The sequence below is a fragment of the Sebastes umbrosus genome, chromosome 21, assembly GCF_015220745.1.
Source record: "Sebastes umbrosus isolate fSebUmb1 chromosome 21, fSebUmb1.pri, whole genome shotgun sequence".
NCBI classification, from domain to species: domain Eukaryota; kingdom Metazoa; phylum Chordata; class Actinopteri; order Perciformes; family Sebastidae; genus Sebastes; species Sebastes umbrosus.
In genome coordinates this window covers 13,914,447-13,928,070 of record NC_051289.1, presented here as the reverse complement: position 1 = coordinate 13,928,070, position 13,624 = coordinate 13,914,447, and the positions used below count along the sequence as shown (strand labels likewise).

At 41.9% G+C, this 13,624-nt stretch overlaps 2 protein-coding genes across 2 annotated transcripts; one reads left to right on the top strand and one right to left on the bottom strand.

Annotated features, from left to right (window-relative positions):
- The first annotated feature begins 1,200 nt into the window (after nucleotides 1-1,200).
- Nucleotides 1,201-4,514, top strand: ndufb4 (NADH:ubiquinone oxidoreductase subunit B4). The gene is made up of 3 exons (XM_037756190.1): nucleotides 1,201-1,418; nucleotides 3,176-3,319; nucleotides 4,363-4,514. Exons 1-3 carry the CDS (start codon nucleotides 1,242-1,244, stop codon nucleotides 4,423-4,425), a joined length of 384 nt encoding a protein of 127 aa, XP_037612118.1. The 5' UTR covers nucleotides 1,201-1,241; the 3' UTR covers nucleotides 4,426-4,514.
- Nucleotides 4,515-5,195: 681 nt separating this feature from the next.
- Nucleotides 5,196-13,255, bottom strand: hgd (homogentisate 1,2-dioxygenase). Its single transcript, XM_037756204.1, has 14 exons — nucleotides 13,099-13,255; nucleotides 12,150-12,221; nucleotides 11,783-11,871; nucleotides 10,887-10,992; nucleotides 10,350-10,409; nucleotides 10,182-10,273; nucleotides 10,002-10,036; nucleotides 9,807-9,886; nucleotides 9,422-9,521; nucleotides 8,207-8,331; nucleotides 6,392-6,496; nucleotides 6,145-6,271; nucleotides 5,550-5,731; nucleotides 5,196-5,437 (listed from the first exon to the last, which is right to left on the bottom strand). Exons 1-14 carry the CDS (start codon nucleotides 13,111-13,113, stop codon nucleotides 5,294-5,296), a joined length of 1,332 nt encoding a protein of 443 aa, XP_037612132.1. The 5' UTR covers nucleotides 13,114-13,255; the 3' UTR covers nucleotides 5,196-5,293.
- Nucleotides 13,256-13,624: the final 369 nt, after the last annotated feature.

Below are 13,624 nucleotides of genomic sequence, written 5' to 3'. Positions count from 1 at the left end.
AAAAGTCATCCACTGCTTCAGGTTGGTGTGTGATGGAGGTGTCTGCAGCAGCAGCAGCAGCTGATGTAGCCTCTGCTCGGTCTTGGATAGCTTTCACCGTCGCCTCCAAATCTTCCTCTCCTTCTATCAAGCTCCAGTCCTCTCCCAGAGACACTTCTTCATACTGAAAGTCATCATCACTCTCCTCCTTTTCTTGTTTTTTCTTAGCTGCGCTCATTGTTTCATACAGGCTATAGAGAAAGTTTGATGTTGCTATGGTGACGATTAGTGATGTGTCGGTTACGAACGAGCCGGTTCAAAGAGCCGGCTCTTTTAAAGGGACTAACTTTTTAAGCGTATAAATGTATCGGGTCGGGACACATGCGCGCTCACATATATGCGCTCGCGTGTGGCTGAAGTCACTCCTCCTCTGCCTGCCTTCACTCACACACCGCGCGCGTTCTCGCGTCCTCGCTCCACCTCTAGACGTGAACGCGCGCTCGCTACACGCTGCAGGAGAGTTAGTTTAGCTCTGAGAATATCTAGTGAATGTACAGTGGACGTTTGTGCAGAAATAAATGCTGCAGCTCCTCCAGACCAACAGAGGTTTCCCGTGTCTTGTGAAGTGACGGGGCTCCGCAGCGAGAAACGTTACCGTCACCGACCGGGTGCCGGTGTCTTTCTGCAGGCGCAGTCGGGAGGCAATAACGTTTCTTTTCCTGCTTCAGCCACGGCACTGACCCGCTTTTACTAAAGCAGGAAAAGCCAACACTAGGATCAGCAGTGATTCATGGAGAGACCTTCGTCTGGTCTGCTAACATTACTGCCAAGCAGGTGAAATATAGAGTGATATTGTGGTTTTAGCTGACGTGTGTCGCCTCACTGTGTTGAGCGATGCTCGTTCAGGTATATTTAGCGCGAGCAAGCGCGAGCCTGATGCTGACTTTCGCCACAGGTGTCGCTGTTAACAAGCATTTCTGAAAGTAACAAATAGTCCCTTTAAGTGATATATGTGCACACACACTAATCATAGGTCAAAACAGCGCTTAATTTGGCTGAATTATAAAAGGCAGAAGTGGTAAAACGAAGAGCCGTTTGGGAGCCGAAAGAGCCGGCTCTTCTTCTTTGGTTGAGCTGAGCCAAATGATCTGACTCACTAAAAAGAGCCTGAATTCCCATCACTAGTGACGATTCCGCACAATCAACGCGAGATTTCACGACTTCCCGTTTCGTCCCCTCATCATCACCATCAAACTAGAGTCATGGCGGACTACCGAGAGGCGCCCTTGGCTTCTCGGCCAAAAACACTGGACCCAAATGAGTATTTCAACCTCGGGCCGGAGCAGCGACGTGCAGAAGAAGACAGAGCAGCGCTACGAGCGAACCTAAAGAGGCAGTATCAGACACAACTCAACAACCCGCACAGGAAAGAGATCATTGTGAGTCACTAGCAATGTCACCCTTGAGAATGGCTACTTGCTAACAGTAGCATGAACCCAGTTTTACAAAAGAGTAACGTGATTATAGAGTTTATAATCGCATATTTATGTGCATGTTGTGTTGATATGGGGACAGGAAGGAAGTCATATTATTAGGATGGTTTTATTTTATGACAAACAACTGAACTACAGTATATAACATTGCTGTTTACTCATTATACTCATTGTTAATCTTCTTTCTTGTGAAGTGCTACTCTGTTGTACCATGTGCCAGAAAGACATACAGAGTAAACACACAACAAAAGACATTCATAAAGCACCATTTGAGATTAAGTGTGCTACATACCTGTCTGTCTCTTGCAGTAGTCCACAATATGTCCCATCCCAAAGGTCAAAGGTCAAAGGTCAACTTTATTATCCCTCAAGGGGAAATTCATGTGGTCATATACACATCTCATAAAAACAACATACTGCAGTATATAAAGTTGCTGTTTACTCAGTATACTCATTGTCAATGTTAATCTTCTCTCTTGTGAAGTGGTTACACTGTTGTACCATGTGCCAGAAAGACATACAGAGAATAAACGCACAACAAAAAGACATTAAAGTTTCATAAAGTACCATTTGAGATTAAGTGCTACATATCTGTCTGTCTCTTGCAGTAGTCGGCTCGTCCCATCCCATCTAACACCAACATACACCAAATATTTACTTATACATGTGCTTGTAAATGTCATTTATTTTGACTTTATCATAGTAGGAGAAGCACAGGTGTTACTAATAATAATATTAACGATGGCTCAGTTTTAAGACAAGATAAGATATTCCTTTATTAGTCTCTCAGTGGGGAAATTTGCAGTGTACATCAGCAAAGGGGATAGTGCCGAAAACAAGATGCATCAGCTTCAACACAGTAAAAAAAGGGCTTAACAAAGTGTAACAAGATATGAACCATTTAAACAGAAGGAAGTATAAAAATAGGAGCAGTACATACAGTATTGACAATAAACAGACTATTAACAAATTTGCACAAGTGGAAAATGATATTGCACAGTGAGAATTAATGAATGAATGAATGAAATTCCACCTGGAAATATCAGGTTATTGTCAGTTTTTTGGTGTGTAAGTGTAAGTGGTCTACTGGGAGCAGTGCTGGTTGTGGAGTCTGACAGCTGCAGGAAGGAAGGACCTGCGATAGATAGAGCTCCTTCACACACTTTGGTTGGAGCAGCCTGTCGCTGAATGAGCTCTCCAGTGCTGAGATGGTGTCCTGCATGGGGTGGGAGTCAATCTCCATCATGGATGACAGCTTAGCCATCATCCTCCTCTCTCCCGAGTGTAGCCAAGTGTCCCAGTAAGCTATAACAATGTGACAGTAAGCATGCACAATACCAGGACCCAGAAAACCAAAGCAGCTTAATGGAATTCAGCCATCATGAATTTTATTATTTACACCAGTACATTTTCTTTTATCATGACATGTCAAAATGTACTCCATGGTCAAGGCCTGTCCTGGCAGAGGGATCCCTCCTGGGTTGCTTATCCTGAGGTTTCTCTCTTTTGTGTTTTCCCAATGACAATAAAAGGCTTCAGGATAGAGGGTGTTGTACATATTGTAAAGCTTTCCAACAAAGAGAGATGCCAACGGTGTTGTATTATCATGGCCTCATACTTATATTTTATACTCTTGTTGTGTTTGATGTAGTAATATGAAGTAAATAATTGTTTGACTTCATTGCATACTTCTGTCGTTACAGGAAGACCCTGCTCTGACCCGCTGGGTGTATGCACGCGCCAACCCCTACGCAACATTCAGGCCCACATTTAAGACATCTCTGCTGGGTGCCATGATCGGAGTTGTGCCTCTCTTCGTCCTTTACTACGTCTTCAAGACAGACAGGGTACGAGACAAGATGCACTGACCTCTCTTTGCTTGACTACCACAAATTAATGGCACGACTCACCCGTGGCTCCTTAAGCAGTCGGTTTAATAACAACACCATCTTTTGGCATAACTAATGTCCATTTACTACAGATTTAGTGGCCCATGTTAATGTCTGAACACAGAACCAAAACTACAGCAAGCATAGGCCCAAATATTGATAATTAAGAGAACCATTTATTCACAGTTTCAGCCCACCGAGCTTCTTTAGGCTTTATAAAGAGCAAGACTGATAGACTAGAACCAAAATAGGATAAAGGAAAAACAGAAAAAAGACAAGAATATATGCCCACATATTGTTGCAGGTTAAAGTCCTTTCTCTCAATGAATGCCACTGTGCTGCCGGTGTCTTCTTTTCTTTGCATCTGTCTGCTTTTAACAATTATCAGTGCCAAACTGGTGGTCAAAATGTCAGTGATTTTACATGATATAATGCAGTGAACAACACAGCACTGGCATGAGAAAACACAAGGTAATTTTACCATGTTGCAGCACTAATATCAGTTTTACTAGTCAATCTAATACACTGATAATGCCATTTACAAGAATAGTTTTGTCTAAAATAATCATAAAAATTTAGTCATGAATGGCATCATAGATCCGAAAAGCTATTTAGTGGAGGATTTGGACTCATTTTTCCTTTTGTAGGTGCGCAGTTGATCTGGATTTCTTTTGTCACAGTTCCATTCACATTAGAAATGAATGCTTCATTTGAAATGCTGCCTGCTTTCATTCCCCCCCCCCATTGTCATGGAGATTCACCTTCTAAATCCTCGCCAATAGAAATTCCATTGAGAATTTGGTGCAATTGTTACACCGCTGGGCCTATCATGTTCGCCTGCCTTTTTCCCACTGGGATGAAAATTACTGCTTGACAATCACAAAATGCTCACTCATGAAACATGCAGTTGAGAAAATGTCCAGAAGGTGAAGAGGGTTATATGACTTTGTTGCCATGGAAACGATATTAACCCATCATCTGTTTCGTCGTCTGTTTTACAGGATAGGAAGGAGGATCTGATTAAGGCTGGAATGATCGAGCGCAAGTTCAGTTTGTCATCCTGAGCTCCGTTGTATAAAGACCTCCTTCATGTTCTAGTGATGTCAGTGCGTGTAATTATTATTAACCGAATAAAATTATATTGTCAAAAACAGTCATGTTGTTTTGATTGGTGTGGCAAAAGTGTGAATGGTTGGAAAAATACATAACATTGTGAACGTGTGCACAACCAGTACACACTGGGGGCAGTGAGGCTCACATCGGAGAGATTGAAATAACATTTTAGTTGCAAGTGAAAACGTTGCTGACACCAGCTAATATCCCTCGCCACATACATCAAAATCTGCACAGGAAAAGTAAAAAGATACACTTGTCTTCATCATCAATGATCACTGAGGTGCCCTTGAGCAAGTCACAGTTTAAAGCGAGACTATGTAACTTTTGCTGAACAACCACTGTGGCCACAAGTGACAATTTGGGGATAATGGTGAATTTAGGATAACGTCGTCACCTTTGTTTTTAAAGGTGCAGTGTGTAAGAATTGGCGGTATATATAGCAATGAGGTTACAGATTGAAACCAACTGAAACAGCAAATTCTAAGCTAACGAAAACCCAATTCTTATTTTCAGGTGATTATACACTAAAGAAAACATACTTATTAATATTATATTCCACGTCTGCCAGTAGATCCCCCTAAATGCTATACACAATGTTCCTTTAATCTCTATTGAGCAACTCCAATCTTAATTGTCTATAAAACTAAATTAGTTATTATTACTTTATGCCTTCTGTAATCTCATTAAACAACACAAAGAAAGCTCCACAAACATTATATTGGTTGTAGTTAAGATTTAATCAAGTGAAATTAAATTTTTCTGTCTATGTATAACAACTATATTTGGTTAAATTTCCTTCTGAGACACTTTGTTCTACTACTGTTTGCTGGGCTTCCAGTTGGGATTGAAGTGGCTGCGAAGAGACTCCCAGCACTTGTAGTAGCTCTTGTCAAGTCTCTGGCATGTTTGTAGACCCCACTTGGTCACTGCCATACTGAAGGACGACTCAAACATGAAAGCCTGAAGGAAAGAAAAATACATGTAGCAGATGTAATCACTGGTGGCATTGACCTGGTTTCCAACGTTTAATGAAACCTTACAGTATAATGTATGTGTATATATATTTTTTTACCATGGTTCCCTCAGCCACCCTCTCCTGTTTGAGCTCCGCAGTGCTGTTCTTCTCAAAGCACTCGGTGTCCGGGCCGTGTGGGGTCATTATGCTGTGGAGGCTGGCCCCTCCTGGCTGGAAGCCCTCCTCTTTAGCTTCATAGTGGCCTTCGATCAGACCCATGAATTCACTCATGCAGTTACCTAAAGCGACAAGCAGGAGGAGCTGTAACACAACACTGTTCCAGGTACAGTTTGCTGTATTAAAGGCAAACTGTGACACTCATTTCCACTAGATGGCCTTATAGATCTGTGGTGAAAACAGACAAAAGGTGCCTCGGTTGAAAAGAGTCCTACAGCAGGTGGATTGTTATCACCTGCTGTCTTGACACTGGTTGGGTAAATGGACATGTTAGTTTCTGGTTGGCTTGTTTCATTTCATGATAGACTAAAATGAGCTTCACTGGACAGAATCTGACATTTCCATTTAAATTAGAATTCAATTTCAGCCAACCTCTTCTTAAAATTCATTGTTTCTGCTTTTATAAGTCTCCCCTGCAAAATGCAAAACCACTTTAGAGTTGAAGCAAGGCGCGCGTGTGTTATTGTGGTCTTACGGTGATAGTACGGCGGACGGAAGGTGTAGTCGGCCACGCCCCACCGAGGGGGGAAGATGACAAAGTCAGCAATGGCCACACCTGGTTGCGTGGATTTGGCGGTCAGCACAGTAAAGATGGATGGATCCTACAGGAAGATAAATACGTGACTTGACATGTGATTGAAAGCAAAGAGAAATGAATGAATTTGCTGTATGTATATTGAAAAGTAGTGTAGTATATTGTGTGTCTGTGTCTTCCAACTCACCGCGTGGTCGAAGGCCACGACGTTGATAACCATGAAGTTCTTCAGGTTGTATTTGTAAGGTGTGTAGTTCCCGTGCCAAGCCACCACATTGAATGGAGAGAAATCCTACGTGCAGAGCACACAAACAAACAAATAAGACGAGTCTGCCCAGGCAACAAACACAAAGGACTTTAAATTGAGCTTTTCACAGGGAAAAAGGAATAATGAATAATGTCTTTGTAATTTTAAATTCCCAGAGAGAGTACTTCTTGACATAAAGAGAGGAAAAAAAGTGGTCATAATGAAAAGGGTTGATTGTGAAAAGAGGGTGTGCTTCTTTCATTCTTTCTTCTCTTTCATCCCCCCTGTTCTTTGTGATACGAGGCTCCAGGTATTATGGGGTAATTGGCTTCACAATCAAACTTTCCCAAACTTTGAGCATTTTGACGCTCGCAGCAGCGCAGTTATGGAAGGGGGGGGAGCGGCAGTAACAGTGGGTGCAGAGATATTTCTTTATCTTGATTGTTAAAACTACAGCAATTTCATATAGTTTCTCTGTTCTGATAATGCCACTGCGAAAAAGACATTCAACAGCAGCTCTAAAAATCAATATAGTTCATTACAACTCAAGCTGCCTCCTCCGTGACCTCCATGCTCCTCACACACATGCTCGCGTTCAGTCCCACACATGAACAGCTAGTACAAACAAACAATAAAAAAACACATGTGTACACGAACATGTGCATATGTAAATTCATATACATTAAAACCAAGAAAGAACCTACATGTGATTTACAGTTGTTACCACACAAAAAGGGCCTTTGGGAAACCCAGTGCAGGTAATCTCTTGGACTTTCATCTGTGGTAACTCCGCTACATTCGATTAAAATGAAGGGAAGATGGAAGACTTGCACACACATGCACACAAAACACAAACATATTGGCCCAGTCAAGCAAATAATAAGTTAATTTGAGCAATTTCAGCACTCTGCGGGGGAACAAAACAGCGGGACCAGACGGGAGCAGCAGCATCTTCCCTGAGATGAGGCCCCCACCTTATTTTTTTTACCCCTGTAGCCTCGCCCTCTTGGCTCGGCGAAGGGTGGACACCAGGAAAAGAGTGTCAGGTGCAGCTTGCTAGCCTCCACCTCTGACACCCAGCACATAACAGGGCGGATACTCGAGTAGAAGCAGCGAGAGAGATGGAAAAATGTTTGTTTTGCTACAATAAAAGACAGTATCTTGCCCTAGTGTACTTCATACAATGAATAATAACAGTGTGGTTTGACATGGTTTCCACGGTTACAACCCCTCCAACCCCCACCCCTGACAAATTTCTCCTCCCACCTCCTCCCTGTCTCGGTAAAAAACCTCCTGTCAGACATATGTGTCGATCCAATTATGCGCCCAACAGGACATTTCGGGAGGGGCGGGATCATTCCCCGAGTGAAACATGGTGAAATTAATGCTTAACTTAGAAAAGGTTTTTTTCCTACAAAGCAGCGCTTCACAGGTACACTGCCTGTAACTCCAGAATGCCTTAACTAATTACGAGTGATTAAGGCTCATAAGGGAGTCGAGGCGGAAACCCGCTGAATGGATAACAGCCAACACTTCGATATTAAATCATCAGGGATGGCAATTCAATCGGCAGGAGCAGCTAATGGATCACATGCTTCACTTGGACAGTTTCCTGTAAACCATTGTTGCGGTTCGATGGTGTTTACTGAAGCAAGCGCAAATCTAAATAGGGTAATAGGGCAAGTATGCCATATGTGTCTGTGTACATGAGTGTACTGACACACACACAAATGGAAATGTCACAAAGAAAAACACCTGTTGGCAGGCGAAGAGCTTTCCTTGGTACTTGTTGATGACGGTGTAGCCGGTGGCCACTTTACGATCCTCGTACCAAGCAACCGGACACAGGAAATCTCTTGGGTTGGCCAGACCATTGGCTCCTGCGAAACATACATTAGTCATACATATTATGCACACACACAGTGTACTAGTACATCTGGGGCTGATGGGAATGTCAATTGTTTTGCAGCTGATTTGGCATGAACCAACTTTGTATAAATTGAAATTATTTTTGAAATGATGATGGCATTAGATGAATATTTAATGGATCCCTTAAGTTATTACAATTCATCCTGAGGAAACATGAATATATATGTGCCAAATTTCATGGCAATCCATCCAATAGTTGCTGAGACGTCTCACTCAACATCACAAATGCAAACCTCATGGTGGCGCTATAGAGGAAAAGTCAGGGGATCACTTAAAGCTAGGGTTGGTAATCATCTTCAACAACATTTCTTGTTTTATTTGTTGAAATTATCTTTACATCCCGATAGCTATAAATAAATCAAATGTTCTGACAACATTTTTTTTTTTTTTTTTTTAAATGTGATATGTGAGTCTTTCGCAAGTTGCCAGCTTGACAGCTGTGAAAACTAACAACAGCCATGTTCGTTGTTTACGTTAGTAATGATTATTTTGGGGGAGTGGCTTTGGAGGGAGGCCTGAATGGACGAACTGTCAGTGTTGCCGACTTGGCGACTTTCTCGCTAGATTTAGTGCCTTTTGGAGAGAATCCACAGCTAGTGCTAGTGCAGTTAGCTATCCTACTTTCATTGGAAAAAAGTTGGCAACACTGGGCTGGGTTTTTCAGTTGGATACTTTTTTCAAATCTAGCGTACTCTTGCTCGTTTCTTAAAATTACCAAAACTAGCTTTAAGTCATTAGGATTCATCCTCTGGGGACCATAAATGCCTGCACAAAATTGTATGGCAATCCATCTAATAGTTGTTGAGATATGTCAGTCTGGAACAAAGTGGTGAACCAAATGACCGACCGACATTTCCATCTATAGAGCCATGCTGCTACAATGGCTAAAAATCTGACAGATTTGGGGGAGAGGATGAAAACCAATTCAGACAACTATATGTAGCTGTAAGAAACAGACACAAAGAGGCAGGTGTGCAGCTTTCAAGGATGGATGAACATACACTAACAAATTACAGTCACAAACATCGTACAAACGCGCACCTATGGGTCCCAGGTCAGGGAGTTCAAAATGGGCTCCATACACCTCCAGTATGTAGCCTCTGGTTGCTCCAAACACATCCACACTGAAGCGCATCCCTTGCTGGACAAAACACATAAGAAGTGGGGTTGAAAAGCAATTTAGTGCTCTTAGGAATCACATGTGGGATGTACCGATGCTGGGGGGGACTTATGGGTTCATCGACTAATGTGTTTGGGAAAACTTGAATCGTGGTGGTCAGGCTTTCTGTAGCTCGAACCTCTTTCCACTGTTATTTATCTTTAAAAAGAAGATCAAAAGTGCCAGACTATGTATTTCTAAATATGGAAAGTGGGATGTGGGGACAGAGTGGTAGATTTCTGGGGAGATGAAAAACATAGACCTCACCTGGATGACACAGATCTCGTTCGGCTCGACCATTATCTTTCCAAACTCTGTGGTGATCAAGATCTCACCCTGCTGGGGGACTAGAGAGACAAACAGAGAAAAAGAACATTTGAAGGAGAAGAAGGGCTGAGGATTGAGCTATCATTGTTCTTGTGATGGATGACGGTGAAAACATCAACAGCCCTTTTTCCTCACCAATCAGAAAGTCTCCGTCTGAGTTGTTGAAGCACCTGGAACGATAAAAAAAAAAAAGCTTGGAAATGATTTTCAAAGCGTAACCAAGGATTTTTGTAGCTGTTTGATATGTGAAAATGCATCTATTTGTTACATGATGTCCCATCATCCCAACATCATCGCTCACAAAGACATTCTCACCTGTCAACCATGGAGGTGTTGCAGGTGTACATGTGGATGCCGATGCCGTTGCGAGATTTGGTGTCCCCGGCACCGCAAACAGTATGCAGACCCTGCAACGTATGGAATTCAGTGAACTGAGGATCTTTAATGAAAAAATAATATGGGAAAAAAAGAAGTTAAACTCACAGCCACAAAGTCCACTTTCTTCTCTGTAGATTTGGGGATGGTGAACGGCAGCCATCGCAGCTGGGAGAGAAACCTCAGAGTCAGAATCTACTTATTCAGCCGGCAGTTAGAGTGGCTTGAAAAGATAGCTATTCACAACTTAAACAAAAACGTGTTAATTAGTGAGCTTTAGAGGTGATAGTAGGTGAATTTTGTCACCTTTTGGTAGAGCCAGGCCAGCTGTTTCCAGCTAAGCTAACTGGCTGCTGGCTGTCATATTTACTGTAGGCTACAGATATATGAAGGTATTATAAATCTTCTCCGCAAGAAAGCAAAATAAGCCTATTTCCACAAATATCAAACTATTCTTTTAAACTCTTCATACATAGTTAAGGATGTTGTTTTTTTATGAACCTTAACTGTTTATTTTATTGTGAATATTTAATGTTATAGAGAAATTTAAAATGTGAAACCAAGTTTTCAGGGGCTTTAACAAGATTCATAGTTTTTTTTTTGACAAAAAGGAGCATGAAGGCTTCCTTTTGAGCTTTTATATACCTGGTTAGGGTCGGGCTCCACCTCGTTCCAGTTCTCTGTTAGATTTCCACAGGGCACTGCGGTAAAAGGCTTATGTTTGACAGATGGCAAGATGCGGTACAACCAGCTGGAGGAAGAAGAAGAACCACAGTTAAAGGGATAGTTTAGGTGTTTTGATGTAGAGCTGTATGAGGTACTTATCCACAGTAGGTGTATTATCTACAGTAGATGATGGTCGGCACCGGAGTAGCAAACAGGATTTACCGACACAGGAGCAAAGCAATATAGTGCTGTGGACGGGATCGGCAGCAAAATGCATTTTAGCCACCCAGAAGATGTTTTTGTTTTTGCCGGTTTACCTTGCCGTGAGTCTATTTTTCCGAAGGGGAACTGAAGCTGTTATATGCTCTTGCCAAGGCAACGAGACTCCATTGAAAAAAACAGTAAATTTGACCTCGCAGAACACGGGAGTTGCTCGTCTACTGCTGCTTCAGTCGGTTAGTTTGTTTGAGTTATTGTGTAACTTTAGTTGGCTTGGATTCACCAGAGTCAACACAAACAAACTAACCGATCAAGGCAGTGGTAGATCAGCAACTCCTCTGTTCTGCGAGGTAAAATTACAAGTTTTTTCCAATGGAGTCTGGTGATACTGAATTTTTTTAGATGGGCATTTCTTTTAGGTCTCTAAAAGGTACTCCACAGTACATTGCTTTACTTCAGTGTGGTAACTCCTGTCTGCTTCTCCAAACTGAGGGCGTGCCGACGGTCATCTAGTGTAGGTAATACACTGACTATGGATAAGTACCTCATACAACCCCACTTCAACTATCCCTTTAAGTCATTCCTTATATGTCTAGGCTCCATTTGGTCTTATAGTGGTAAGTGAGCTCATTTAAATGTCAGGAACAGATGAATACCTCCTCTTATTGGTTGGCCGCGGGCAGGTGAAGGCAGAGCCCGAGAGCTGCTCAGCATAGAGGCCGTAAGGACAAACCTGAGGATTGTTCTGCAGAGACACAAAACAGTGTGTTCAGACAGGGTGTCACGTGATGTGTCAGTCACATAAGGGCAGTTAGTCAAATAATGATGAATGAGTCAATAGCTGTGCGGAAGAAAAGCAAGCTGGAACTGACTATGCAAATCATATTTTCATATTTTCCAGTGAAACATGGAAGAGTCACACCTCCTAACTCACTAACTCACTTCAGCAATAAAAGCAAAAATAGTGACTAAATAATCCAATGAATGAATACCACAATGTTGTTTTGTGAATGTGTGTGTTACCTGTCCCTCAGGTAAAGATCCAGGACAGCGAGGGTCTTCAGAAGAGAATTCGTTCCCAAAACCGCTCATGTACTGCAAGACACATTCAACACTCAAGTTAAAGTGAAAAATAAAAAATAAAAAATCCTCACATGTAAACACCATGCGGCTTCATTGTAATGCAGGATAAATGTGTTCATGCTGGTTATAATTAAATTTGAAGGCTTGTCATTAAGGCTTGTCTTTTTGCTAATTGTTGTCATATTGATTCACATTAGATCTATGATAAAACAAACTGCAGTTACGCCAAATTTCCCCCCTCACTGTCATCCATTATTTTTGTTGTTGTGTTACAGAGACAGACTAATTACACTAACATCCTCCACAGTAGCCTACTTTTTGATCAATATTTCAATTATGATATTACTCTACCATCCTTTCTGGCACTGAACACCAGCAACTCTTTTCTCATATATATATATACACAAAAAAAAACTTGGCACACAATGTAAAGAAATCTTGCTGAGTCATAGTTGGTCTGCAAAAAAGCACCCTCGCAGACATGGATGGGTTCCATCTGTGCGCGTTCATGTGAGTTTGTCCCTCATGAGAGAATGTTATGTAAAGTTGGATTTTACGCAACAAAGAGTTGCAAAAAAACACAAAGTCCAACACTTGGACTTGGACTTTGGTTTGGAGCCAACTTTTAATGGCCATTACTAAAATGAACATGAATGTAAACTGTTTTTTTCTATTGAAATGAGGCTTTCCTCACTGATATAGTTCTATAAGCTGTGGAGACATCTCCAACTCATCTGGGCAGCTGCTGAATGCAGCACTCTGATTGGCCGAATGCAACACCGCCCATCAGCCAGCTGGTCTGCCTCTGTCATAGTTAATGATAACTCCATACATACATTTCTGCCATAGTATTAAAAATAATGTTGAATAGAGTAAAACGCTACCTCACCTTGAGTCCAGCCATGATGCCGTCTGTTCAAACTCTACTTGAAGCTGTTAAAGTGTCTCAGTAGTAACTTGCAGTTTCACTCTTTAGGCATTCCTCCTTCGACCAAAATCTGCTTCTGCAAGGCGTGTGCTTGCCGGACCGGTATATGAACCCTGTTGAAAAGGGGGCTGTATTTATGCTCTTTCTCAATATGGCTTTAATTAGGCCTTGACAGGCTCTGTGACGCAACAGCAGGGTTTCATGAACAGTGGAAAGAGGACGGGGGTTGGATGGGCAAAATGTGCTCAAACAAGGACCAAAGTCCCTGCCAATACAAACAAGAACCAAGGCTGCCTTTTAAAAGCTTTGAGTGCAACAGACAGGTAACAAATAGGAACTATTTAATACAGCTTAGGAGGGAAGGAAAGGCTGTAGCTCAGATTATGGTTTCTAGGGTCACAGACAACTGTAATCCTAACCTTTTAGACTAAAATTGATAAAGGGAGAATAAATTAGGGATGCTAGATTATCATACACTAATTATAGC